The 12,882-nt window shown below is 37.3% G+C and overlaps 1 protein-coding gene across 2 annotated transcripts in view; it reads right to left on the reverse strand.

The window, feature by feature from the left end:
- Positions 1-22: 22 nt before the first annotated feature.
- The window catches only part of LOC122058242 (peptidyl-prolyl cis-trans isomerase CYP71), a 34,408-nt gene continuing 21,548 nt past the window's right edge, over positions 23-12,882 (reverse strand). The window contains exons 3-13 of one of the 2 annotated variants that reach the window (XM_042620840.1): positions 10,408-10,496; positions 9,897-10,136; positions 9,677-9,798; positions 8,974-9,049; positions 8,695-8,802; positions 8,437-8,613; positions 8,028-8,245; positions 7,521-7,653; positions 6,871-7,094; positions 1,786-1,939; positions 23-394 (exon numbers count right to left, since the gene is read on the reverse strand). In XM_042620840.1, coding sequence (XP_042476774.1) covers positions 311-394; positions 1,786-1,939; positions 6,871-7,094; positions 7,521-7,653; positions 8,028-8,245; positions 8,437-8,613; positions 8,695-8,802; positions 8,974-9,049; positions 9,677-9,798; positions 9,897-10,136; positions 10,408-10,496 — 1,625 coding nt within the window. In that variant the 3' untranslated portion in view covers positions 23-310. Of the gene's footprint in view, positions 395-1,785; positions 1,940-6,870; positions 7,095-7,520; positions 7,654-8,027; positions 8,246-8,436; positions 8,614-8,694; positions 8,803-8,973; positions 9,050-9,676; positions 9,799-9,896; positions 10,145-10,407; positions 10,497-12,882 lie in introns of those variants that run through there. The other variant, XM_042620841.1, reaches the window with a different exon arrangement.

Here is a 12,882-nt window from a genome sequence, read left to right on the forward strand (position 1 = left end):
CCAAAAAAAAAAAAATCAAAAATCAAAAATCCTGCAATGGATGTTTCAAATAAACAAGTGTATGGCCTTACAGGAACAGAACAGAACAGAAATTTTTTCTCCTTCCCATATTGCTAACTTTTGAGAAATCAAAACAGCTGAGAGCCAATGCACCAACAACTGCAGTAAGTATATTTGGATATAACCAGTAATCTGGAAAATTAGTAGAGGGAGAATAACTATGAAACCTGAAGTACTATTGCAGAGCAACAATGAATGCCATGACCATCAACATTGCGAACTGTAGGAAATAATATTCAAAGAAGGGATTTCAAGATTTAGGAACAGTCACGTTCAAGATTTTAATATCTTGATATGGCTTGTCCGCCTTGTCTGTCTTCACCTTCTCTATACCCTGTCAAAGAAAACCAGAAGTCGTAATCAATCAGTCTCCCTCTATAAAATCCACACAAGCAATGATACATATACATAAATGAACACAGAATATTAAAACTATCAAAGGGAGGTTCCAACTTGATTGCAATTCAACAGCTTGACGATTTCCCCAACTCTTTAAAAAGGAGGTGGTGATAAATACACAAGACCACTTAATTGGTATAAATATGGGGATTCATTTCCTAAATAGGGTGCTAACAGAGGTCATCAGGGGCCAATCCATGTAAGTATTTGGCACCCATATTTTTGTGGACGAGTTCACATCACCATCTACCTCTGCCATGGTACATTTCAGAACATGTGTGTTTCACCAACTGCCATTTAAAGCTTAGAAAATGGTTGGTACATTAATTTTTTTACAAAATGGTTCAACAGAAGCATGGTTGTCATGGTGTCTAGGTGACCCAAGGAGGTGGAGGGAGCCCGAACGGCAAGGCAACACCAACAAGGCACCTAGGCAATCAAGGATCTCATCCAACCAAAGGGTGCCTGGACGACAAGACATCGACGATGCCTTGAAAACTACGCACAGATGAATAAGGGCAGAGTCAACACAAGGTGTTTTAACATGTGGCAATTCCAGAGGATACTTTAACTGTCCCACAGTTAGATTGGTCAAGTCACATCTTGTCCCCCATTTGGTTCAAATTAGGGAGCTGTACAAGAAAGGGTACATAGAGATATGTTCAACTGTTTTAGGGCTTACTTCATGAATATATGCTGGACATCTTGCATTTAGTAAATCCTTTTACAAGGGTGATTGGCAATCAGCTGACATAGTCCACAATTCCACATTATGCACAGGTATGCTAAATTTTGCAACATGCTTGCTGTGGACAAATCACCATCGTGTCCACTTCCAAAAGACTCAAAAAACAAAGCTGACTTTCGAACCACCTTCTCACAAGAGCCTCATATTATGCACCCATGCTAAAATTTGCAACATGCTTGCTGTGGACAAATCACCATGTCCACTTCAAAAGAGACAAAAAACAAAAAACAAAGCAACAAAGCTGGCTTTGGAACCACCTTCTCACAAGAGCCTCATATTGTGAGATGCTCACAAAAAAAAAAAGGGTATTCCATAATAATACAATTCTCCAACTTCAGCAAATAACAGGTCTCTCTTTTCCAAAAGAAAAACCAGAAAAGGAGACTTTGCCCTGTGCTAATGCACTTTTGGGTTGCCACTGGAAGATTCCCCAGTCACTTAGAATTCTTCACAAGGTAATTGCCACTAGCATGCCTAAGCATGCATGCATTGCATCTGTGTATGAGATCCTTTATAGAACACTCAACATGTCAAAAGGTACAAGAAAGGGGCAACAGGTGTATGAAAACCAAAATTACCTGTACAACATCCATTCCCTTCATGACTCTACCGAACACTGTGTGTTTATTATCTAGCCATGGCGTTGCTACAGTAGTAATAAAGAACTGAGATCCATTAGTGTTTGGCCCCGCATTTGCCATTGACAAAGTAAAAGGTCTGTCATGCCGTAAGCTGCAGAGAGATAGGCAAAAGGTTCACATATTAAATGTGTCCCACTAAACCACAGCAGCATTGAGAATGACTGAAAGACAAGAAAATGCAATCCAATATTGCCACACATGTCAATTATCTAAAAGAATCATGTATAATAATAAATAACACAGTTTTGTACATATAAAGGCCTTTCCAATTTCTCATTAGCAAGTTCCTCCCCAAAGAAGCATATGAATTGGAGCCCATTTATTATGCTCTCTGATTAAGAGAGAGAAGAAACACACAGAAAAACTGAAGAAAATGAGGTGAGAAGCCAATGAAAAGGTTGAAACTGATGCAGATAAGTCACTTAATGGGCTTATTTTATTGCAAATAAACCTTGAGTTGGGTTATGTATGTGTTGAGCCTTTGATCCATAAGTTTTCTTTGTAATGGGCCTAAAATATGGGTAAAAAGTAGGAAAACAGGATTCAATTCATTAGTTTAGTTAGAATCCTGTTATGAGTCTATTTCCTTTGTTATTTTAGTTTCCTAGTCAGTTTAGGTTTCCCAATTGGTTAATGATTAGGTTGGTCCTTTCATTTTTAGTGTTTGAGTCAATTTTAAGTCTTCTATATAAATTTGCAAGGGGCTACAACATTGAACACGAATTTATTAATGAAAAAACAAAAAAAACAAAAAAAAAATGGCTTATGTTGTGCTATGGGATGCAGTAGGGTGAGATGCTCATTCACTAGTTCTTCTTCCCCCTTCTCAAACCTCAATCGAATTTTCTTTCTTTTCTTATTTGCCTTTTATTTGTTTGCAGTGAGACAGTGTTTGAGAGCTAGAACCAAGCCTATTGGAGGACCTATTCTCTATTCAGCCAGAATTTCAGATCCTGCCTAAGATTAGGATTCTAGTTCTACATTAGAAACGCTATTAGAAAAAACTCCTCATTACACTCTTTTATTTCCATTTTCTTCATTAGCTGAGAGTCTAAGACTCAGCCTTCACCAAAGCAATAAAGGTGGTGAAACATGGCAACTAAGCCCACAAACCATGTCAACTCCTCAGAAAAGTTTCTCGAAGAGACAAAAAACCACAATCAAAGACCTAAAAAAGCCTTGTTTAAGTATGAAAGATGTGGATAAACTTGGGCAGCCACACAAGAATCACATCATCAAAAGCTTTCTACATATGAGTGCCTACCGCGTTCGAAACCATGGTTGTCTGAAACAAGCTCTGAAATTTCCAACCATGGCTATCTGAAACAAGCTCTGAAAATGCCAGCAATTACAAGCACTGGGACATGAGGTTACCTGTCGATGCAGGGTAACAATCTCTATGAGACAAACCTAATAGCTACTGATACTCTGACCAAGGAAGACTGCAGGAAGCATCCCAAGAACCACAGTTCAGAACGGTTTTATCCTATTCACCACTCCAATGTCCAAAGTCCTTTCATTATGTTCAATTGGATCTCCTCTCTATATATTTTTCCTTCCACATCTCTGTCCAAGCAAAGACTATTTTAGTGCAGTTACTTGACCAGCAACCATGTGACTCTGCTGGGTAATTCTGCCCAACAAAGTTAGTTGTTATATGTTGTAGCATAGATTACAGTTGAATGAGTTTGAAGATTAGAGTCTTCTAATTCCTTGGCCTATAAATGTACCTATAGTTCTTTACAAGGTCTCGAATGTCGCTGCAGAGCATTATGTTTCACTGTTGTGTTGATTTCCTTCACTTGGATAACTGCTGAGCTCCATTTAAGTTATTTTCTACCAATGAATATGTTGTGCATTGTTGAAGAAATATTCTACTCAGATCCATTATTAATGATTCTACCTGTTGTTTGAACAGGACTTAAAAATGCAAATCATTTGCCAACAACTTGTTGCCCTGATATCTGCACAGAACAGCGAGTAATTATGCTTATTCAAATGGTACGTGACTCCAGACTCCAGTATATTGAGGTAGACAATAGATGAGTTTCTAATACTAACAGATTTTATTGCCAATTAAGCTGCGTTTTCTACCAATAACATCTTTGGCTATTGGTATGTTTGCTGGTTGTCTGGCCCATACCTAGAGGATTTATGCTTGTCCTGCAACTATTTGCTAACCATAAACTGCTACACATAAACAAATGTCTAATGCAACCAAATATTAATGAATACACCAATAGACCAGTCACATGATATATTGGCCCCTGGATTACAAGGAATCATCTGAAAACTACCAGAGGGACTCAAGGGAATTTGCGGCAGTCTGCAAGTGATGCAGGGCGCCCTATACAGAAGGGATCTGTGACCAGTTTTGGCACTGTGACAAAGCTTGATCTCAATAACCAAAACCTATGAAGAAGAAAGAGAAAAAGAGAAAGATCGATGGAAAAAGAATGGGGGAAGCAAAAGCCTCAATAGGAGAGGGATATTGAAGCCACTTGAGAAGAGAAAGTACGATCTCAAAAAACCAATTTGGTTTTATGCCAAGTAGATCCAATGACAGAAACTATTTACTTACTCAAGAGGTACTTAGGAGGCTCATGAAAAGAATTATAGTTTCCAAAAAAAATCTCCATATGGTCTTTATTGACCTAGAAAAAGATGGTTACAAAGTCCCAGAGAGTTAATGGAATGTAAAAGAGAAGAGAATGGTGTCAAGTATACGGAAATAATTAGAGATATGTATGAGGGCGTGGTGACTAGTGTGAGAACCGTGGAGGATCAAAGTAGTGAATTCCCAATTAAAATTGGGTCACATCAAGGATCAGCCTCAAGCCCATATATGTTGGCACTTATCATGGATGATTTAACCAAGAACATTCAAGATGAGGTTCTATATATGTTTTTATTGATTCTATTGTTCTGGTGGATGAGACAACAGTAGGGATTAATATTAAATTGGAATTATGGAGATCAACTTTGGAATCAAAAGGTTTTAAGATCAGTCGGACGAAGATGGAATATGTTGACTAAAATGGATAACGAATGGTGAAAATTGAGGAGAGAGAAATACCACAAAGTGATTATTTTAGGTATCTAGGATCAACCATAAATAAAGAAGGTGATATAGAGGATGATGTTTCACAGAGAATTAAAGTGGGATGGATGAAGTGGAGAGTTGCGCCCAGAGTGTTGTGTGATCGACGTATTCCTTTAAAAAAAATTTCTATAGGACTATCATATGATCGACTATGATGTATGGGGCGGAATGTTAGACAGTTAAAGTTAGAATGTAGGGATTGTGAGAGAGTAAGGGAATAAGGGAAGAAGAGATGAGATGAGAGTAGAGGGTTGAAAGAGAAGAAGAAGAGGAGAACAAGAGAGATGGTAGAATATTGTGTATGAGAGAATGATCTCTCCCACACATATATTGCTTCATACTATTGAGGAATTACATACACTTCCCTATAGAGGTAAAAGGTAAAAAAGAAAAATCAAAATATAAGAAAATAAGAACACTAGTTCCCAAAGTACCCTTTAATACACAGAATAAGTGAAACACCTTGTTGTACAAGTTGTCAGTAGTTTTAAGGGTGAAACACCTTGTTGTTTAGGTGTACTGTCAGTTCCTGTTGCTGGTTTTACATGCCGTAACCGACTGATAATACTATCAAGGGATCCAGTTGTGGGACTGGTTCCTAGTTGTCTAATTGGAAACTGGCCCTACATCCCTAAATTTCCTATTGAACCAAAAAACGGTTTGAAATCGGTTCCTTGTGGTCTAGAAGTCCTGTCAGGTCAAATTGGTCCAGCAATCTGCATCACTTCTTCTTCTTACAACCTTCTTTCGCCATTAGATTTCTGAACTTATTCCAGTACCCTGTGCTAACGCTAATACTGGTTCAATCAGAGAGCTTGATCTCTCTAGATCATACCTTTCAGCCTCAACCTCTGGGGTCTGAAACTTACCCTAGGGGCAACCAAAACCTAAGAACTTTGGCCCCTAATACTGTCCCTACTGTGAAATTGAAACCAGAAACCAGCTCTGATTCTGAACTTTCCACCAGACCTTTTTCAGCCAATTCCTGTGGATCTTCAAGCAGCTGAAATGTTCAATTGCTTGTTGGGCTCAATAAAACTGTTGCGTCAGCAACATATCTGCGAAATTTTGAGTCAACAGATGTTAGTTGAGCGAGTTTTCCAAATTGGAACATCTTCTGCTCGTCCGCCTCTTGCTCTTGGTCAAGAGGTTGAAGATTAACTCTTCTTATAATTACAACAAGAGACCTGGGGTGGATATGTGGTACCTCACTATTAGCACCGTTAACAGCCTCAAATAATTCAGACTTCTCCTTAAACACTATCATCATTCTCTCTAAACCCCAACTCTCTTTTAGGACCCAAATTATCTCGACTACTTTATCAATCACCATAAGCATCTCAATTCAGAGATCTAATGCACCACAAGCATTTGGCACCTTATAAACCCAAACCTATTGTTTTTCATCATTCCATGCAAACCCTAACCTTCCTACAATCAGCCTTCTCACTGGTGAAATTTTTTTTCTCATGAGTTGTTATCAGTGATCATGCTTCAATTGCAGGATGAGATTATAATACCCATTCTCTATCATTCATACATGCCAACACAGATCCATATTCAAGTCAATTATGTAGTATTTTGCTTTTCTTTTTTCTTTTTTCTTTTTTTTAATCTAAACAAACTAAGTAGATGAGAATCAGAAGTCAAAGATTCCATTATCTAGCCAGAAGGTTGCTGTTTGAATAAATACCTCTACCACCATGTTAAGAGGAAAATGTTCACCAACACACTAAGTAGATTCCATTTTTCAGAACATTAATAACATAACAGTAGAGGGTTAAATAGATTATCAACGCCTCTCCTTAACATAACTAAGGCTCGTATCAACATTATACAGTATTTAATAGTCTTCACCTCATACTAATTACCAACAATATAAAAGATTTTTTGAATGTCAATAACTTGAAATACGATACCTTTTGTGAAACTCATCCTCAAACTCCCTCCCCCAAATAGACTGCCCGCCAGTGCCATCACCTAAAGGATCACCTGTCTGTATCATGAAGCCTTTGATGACTCGGTGGAAAATTAGATTATCGTAATAGCCATTTCTGCAGTGCGTTGTGAAGTTCTCCACAGTTTTTGGACATTCTTCTGGATATAGCTTCATATGGATGTCACCCAGTGACGTGTGCATGATCTGGTTAAAAGAAAAAAGATAGAGCACAAAAGTAAGTCCATACAATTAAGTCAACAAAAACAGGAAGAAACAAAAAACCCATGCACTGGATTATAGTTAAGTCAGACTCCACAACTAGCCAGCAAGCAAACAAGTTCATGTCATCAAAAATAACTGAGTGATTACCTAAGAAACAGATTGCTGGAATATTCAATAAAGGAGAGAAGATAACAGACATAGGGAAGATAACTTCCTTTTTTATAAAGAAATTCAAAATTAGTACTCGAAATGAATCACAAAAACAATTGTAATAGAGGAGAACCGGCAAGTCGTGTGCATCGAAATTTTTTTCTCTAATGGTGAATTTGAACCTTAATTGCTGGTGTAGCTGACAAACTCACTTAGTTCAAGGCTGGAATGTAAAAGCATATAAGAAGCAAATCTTACCACATTGTCAGGAAGAGATGTTGTGACAGATTTTCCAATATCTGATACCGCCAAAAGTTCATCAGGAGGAGGCTTTTCATTGAACACATCTCTTCCTTTGGTTGCATCTTCAGGCTCCTCTGGTTCTCTCCTACTGTTTAAACCATACCCAAAAAAATATGAGAAATCTAAAGACCTAAATTTTCTTCCCCACCAATAAGCACCAAAGTAGTCCATGATTTTTCAGAGTTTCAAAGCTTCAAATACTTGTTTCATTACTTTCTATGGCACCACTACTAACCACCACCCCATCCGCCCTCCCCCAAAAAAAAAATCATGGAATGTTATATTCTGTACGGAATCGAGGAAAAAATAAAACAAAGAAATTAAAAAATAATAATAATAAATTGTAAGTATCTAAATTCTAAACGATCTCTCCTACTCGTACAACATCATTATGCCAATGGTGAAACACGTTGTTTTAGAGTTTGAAGGACATTGGCAAAAAAATTGGACGGAATTAAGTACCTGAACAAATAGATCCTGTGTTTCTTGAAAGCACAACATAAGAGAGTAGGATCTGATAAGGGCTCTTTGCTCTCATTGACATTTGATGCCGCTGCTGGAATTTTTCTTACCTTTTTACTGCTTCTGTCACCTTGATACAGGGCAATTTTCAAGAATCTATCATTGTTCTCCACCTTTCCAAGAATTCGGGCCACCTTATTTGTGTGCAAATTAACAACCTACTAACATGAATGGAAAGAACATCAGTTTTATGCATTGATGGATAACCAAATGGAGAAGGCATAAAATGACATAACTGCATATTTTAAAAAGGTCGTTATTCCAGTTTCAAATCATCTAGGTTAGATTCAATGGAACCTCCTACCAGGATACAAAAAATTGTGTGCATACAGGGAACTGTCAGACTTACTTTTATTCCCAATAGTGTAGCATATATAATGAAGTTGGAGCTTTCATCAAATATTGCATTTGGCTGTGGAACATTTTCTGTCTTCTCAATTTCCTTCTCAACAGCCATTCTTCGTCCAAAATCAATTGCTTCTAACCGGTAAAGGGGGGCATCACTTCTCTGGAGATCCTGGGCCACCTATCGACAGGAGACACTGCTTAATTTCAAAAGAGCAAGAAAATTATCCCAAAAAAAATTAGCATTGAGAGGAATATATACCTCAAGAGATTCATCATAAACTCGTCTTAATTTACCAGTTCTAAACCAGAATATGCGTATCCTACGATCAGGTGATGTAACAGCAAACTGCTTACCATCGGGACTCACCTGAAGAACAAAGGATTTGAAATCTCAGCCACATATTCACGAAGAATATTTATTTAAAAAAAGAACAGCAAACTAGAAAGGATGACTTAGGCCTTACAAAGGTCAAGCAACAGCTGGGTCAAAGGAAATGCAAATAAACCATAAGATTTCATTCTAAATTGAATGTTGTACCTCAATCGCAGAAACTGTTGTTTTGCACTTCACAATTTCAAAAAGATTGGTATCACTTTTCAATCTGAAACTCATTCTACATGAAAAAATTAAAATAATCACTATTTCATACTGCATCATTGATATTGGCAAATAAATTTAAAAAAAAAAAAAATGGATGAAAACAGCAATAACTATAATCAAATAGAGTTACTTATCACAACAATAACAATTACAACTGTTTTTAGAAAGTAGCATTTGCCCCCAAAGAACACAGGCAATGTTTCTTGGATGCTATGCTTGTCAACACCATCAACAAGACTTCCAGAAGAGGATTATACTTATAGAACCAAAATACACTACCAAAGAAGAGATCATGATCTAAATGACTGAGTAACAAAATGATTTGCTGATTTCACGACCAAAGAGTTCCCATTTCCTAATTGACTGCAAAGCATATGCCCATAAACTTGATTTTCCTAGAGCCTGAAGAATTGTTTTTCTTGTGGCATAGCAGAGCATTCAGATGTAAATGAAGAACCATTGGGAAGATTTTTCCTGTTTGCAATTGTTTGAAGTAAATTGCGAATGGAAGAAAAATAACAAGAGGAACAACAAAATGTTTCCCATTGTCCTTGGAGTGTAAATTTATTTCTTATTTGAGGTTATGATTGAATGAGTCTGTCTCTGATTAAAAGATAAGTGCAAGTAAAAGCACACACACCCATTTTCTGGAAACTGCAGCGTAGCAGGGCTCCAGTATTCAATTATTCCTTTGCTATCTGCAGATATCACAGTGTCAAGAGTATGATTGTACTTCATAACTTTTATTGGGCCCATTTGTACCTGGATAAAAGACAACCAGAAAAGAGATCCATCAAGATATCTTCTTAAAATAAATTTTTAAAATTTTAGATGTTACTGTGCCAAAATGGCTGACAGACCTCTCTGGAGATGATGGGTTCATTTGAACCAGCTCTTGCATCATATATGTGTACATACGGAGAGTTACGATCACTGACAGCAATCTTGGCTTTGACATCTCCAGGACTGTAAACCCACTCAATTGCACCAGGAACAAATGGCAAGCGTATCATCACCATCATGTCATAATTGACAACATCGTATATCTTGACAGAACGATCATTCGAAATTGTACAGCAGAGCAAGCCATCAACACTAACCTGCATTACTGAACCTCATCATGGTTGACAGCTGCTTGTACAATAAGAAAATCAATTTGACGACAAAAGGCAATCAAAAACAGAAGCAGCTAAAATGAGGATCCTGGAGCCACTTCCCTGGCTTTTTATGCTGTCCTCACTGTATACTTCTGTGTTTGTATCATTGTTTTGCTTCAGTAGCAAAATTTCTTGTTGCTTAATTATGACATAGTAAAAATCAGCTTAAACATATTCAAAACTAAGAATAACCCAGCATGTATAAGCTACTCACAGAAACCCCTTCAATGGGACCAAGATGGGATCTAAAGTGCTTTGCAAACTCAATTCCAAGAGGCTTTTTCTTCCAAAATTTCAAATGCCCTGAAAAGCAAGAGTATAATGGAAAGAAATCAATGGAATGACAATAAATGTTAATAAAATGGTTTCACAGTGATCATGCATCAGCAGTCTAATAGATCAAGATTTACTAATAACAGAAAGCGATTGTGATAATTACAATATAAATGAATTAAAGGCAGAAAACCATAGTTTTAAGGTGCTGCTAAGGCGACTGCTGATGCGATCTAGAGATGGTAAGGCAGTGCTCCGCCTTACGTGAAGTGGCGTCTAATGGGTTTTTTTTTTTTTAACACATTTTAAAATTACTTGATGAAGATTCCAAATATAGATTTTTTATTGGTAGGTGTATGGTTTTGTTAACACTTGAGATGTATGGGATTAGCTTTACTCCACCAAAAATAACCAAAATAAACAAAACAAAAACACGATTCACAAATAGAGTTTGGATTTTGTCAAGGGTTTTAAGAAAAGGCTTTGAGAAGGAATCAAGGAACAATGAAGAACCACTGATCCAGGCAACCATTTTGCTCCGGCAGCAGTGAGATTCATTCTTCTTTGACAGGAATAGAAATATAGTGGATGACCTTAGGGCTTAGGCATTCATTTTGGCATCATAGAGGTAAGTATAGTAAATACTTGTATTTTTTATGTCTTCTTTTCTTTATATTTATAATTTTGTTTCATAATTATGTATTTATATTATATGTTAATATGTTATGATGATTGATGATTGATGATTGATGAAGATGAACTTAGTTTATTCACTTTATTGATTTGTTTTCTTAATGAATATCTTACAATGGTATGAATATGAACATTTAATATTTATTTAACATATGAGTAATAGGATTCAACTAGGATTTGAGTCAAATAGATTGGTTTTATAAAAAAATTACACAGGAACGCTTTAGTCAATAAGGCGACGCTTTATGCCCGCCTTATCGTTAAGGCGCTCCGAAAGACCCTCAAACGCCCCCGTCGCCTTACCGCCTTAAAAACTATGCAGAAAACAGAATAATCTGGGAAAAATAATAACCTATACATAGCCCAACGGACACTAAAATTAGACGAAATAACTCAAAATCACTCCCCCCACCCCCCAAGCTTGTGCTCTTTTTTTTTTGGGGGGTGGATACAGTGGTACAACTAGCTATGACATATGGAGCAGAGTGTTGGGCAGTTAGAAGGGTGATTTGACTAAACTGAGTGTAGCTGAGATGAGAATGCTAAGAGAACTGTGAGGCAAGACCAGAAGAGATAAAGGAATGATTGTATTAGAAATGAGTTGGGGGTTGCACCAATCCAAGACAATCTCCGCAAGAACCGGTTGAGGTGGTATGGCCATGTGCAACGGAGACCTATAGATGCCCCAATAAGGAAGAGAGCAGGTTCATTTGGAGTGAGCCAAAAAATGGTAGGGATAGGCCTAAAATGTCTATCTATGAAGTGGTGAGAAAAGACATGTATATGGTGGGGCTCGATTCTAGTATGACCATGGATAGAGTTTTGTAGAGAACAAGGACCCGAGTAGTAGACCCCGTGTAGGGGATGTCCCTGTGATGCATCTTTGATTTCTGCCTTATCTGCTTCTCTTAGTCCATTTTCACTTATTTTTCCTTATTTTGTTGCTTCTTGATTTTCCTTTTTTCATATCGGATCCAAGTAGCCAACCCCATTTAGTTGGGATAAGGTTATGTTAGGGGTGGTTGAGGAAAATAGTTTCATTCATGTAAAGAAAAGACATAATTGTCTAGATGAAGCGTATCAATCTTCTTTTACTCCCAAATACAGGATAATCAGATCAATCTTTTTCTTCGAAATACAGAATAATCTTGCCAACAAGACATATCCTAATAAGATTGTCCAGTTTGCAAGGGGCAAAACTAGCAAAAACCAAAGCAAGAGATATATATAGTTGTTATGGAGCATTGGAGCTAAGGTGAGCCTATGTGCTAGCTATCCACCAGGATGTGATTTGATCCCCGGGTTCTGAACCCCAAATTTGGGTTGCTGAAGAAGGATCAGCTCTGGAGTTATGCAGGGAAGAGAGAATAGTTGTGTATGCATATGGGTATGGCACCTCACACTCAAAAGCAACTTTTTCCATCAACTCTAAAAAAATAACCGGTAGTTTACAAACATATAAATAAACTCTTCAATGATAAAATTGACTCGAAAAAAGATTCCTAATCCTTATCAAAATCTAATACAAAACTTAACACTAAAATGGACTCAATATCCTACTGCTATTCGATGAATAGGTAAGCATAAAACAAAATTACAAAATCAACCCTTAGCCACTCTTACAGATCCCCTACGGGTCAAGTGTGTGGTAACTACATCAGCTCTCCTGCTCTTAAAAAAACTTAACTCCGTCAAGTTAGGTCACGAACCCAAGAGTGGGGAG

The sequence above is a fragment of the Macadamia integrifolia genome, chromosome 12 (assembly GCF_013358625.1).
Source record: "Macadamia integrifolia cultivar HAES 741 chromosome 12, SCU_Mint_v3, whole genome shotgun sequence".
Lineage (NCBI taxonomy): Eukaryota > Viridiplantae > Streptophyta > Magnoliopsida > Proteales > Proteaceae > Macadamia > Macadamia integrifolia.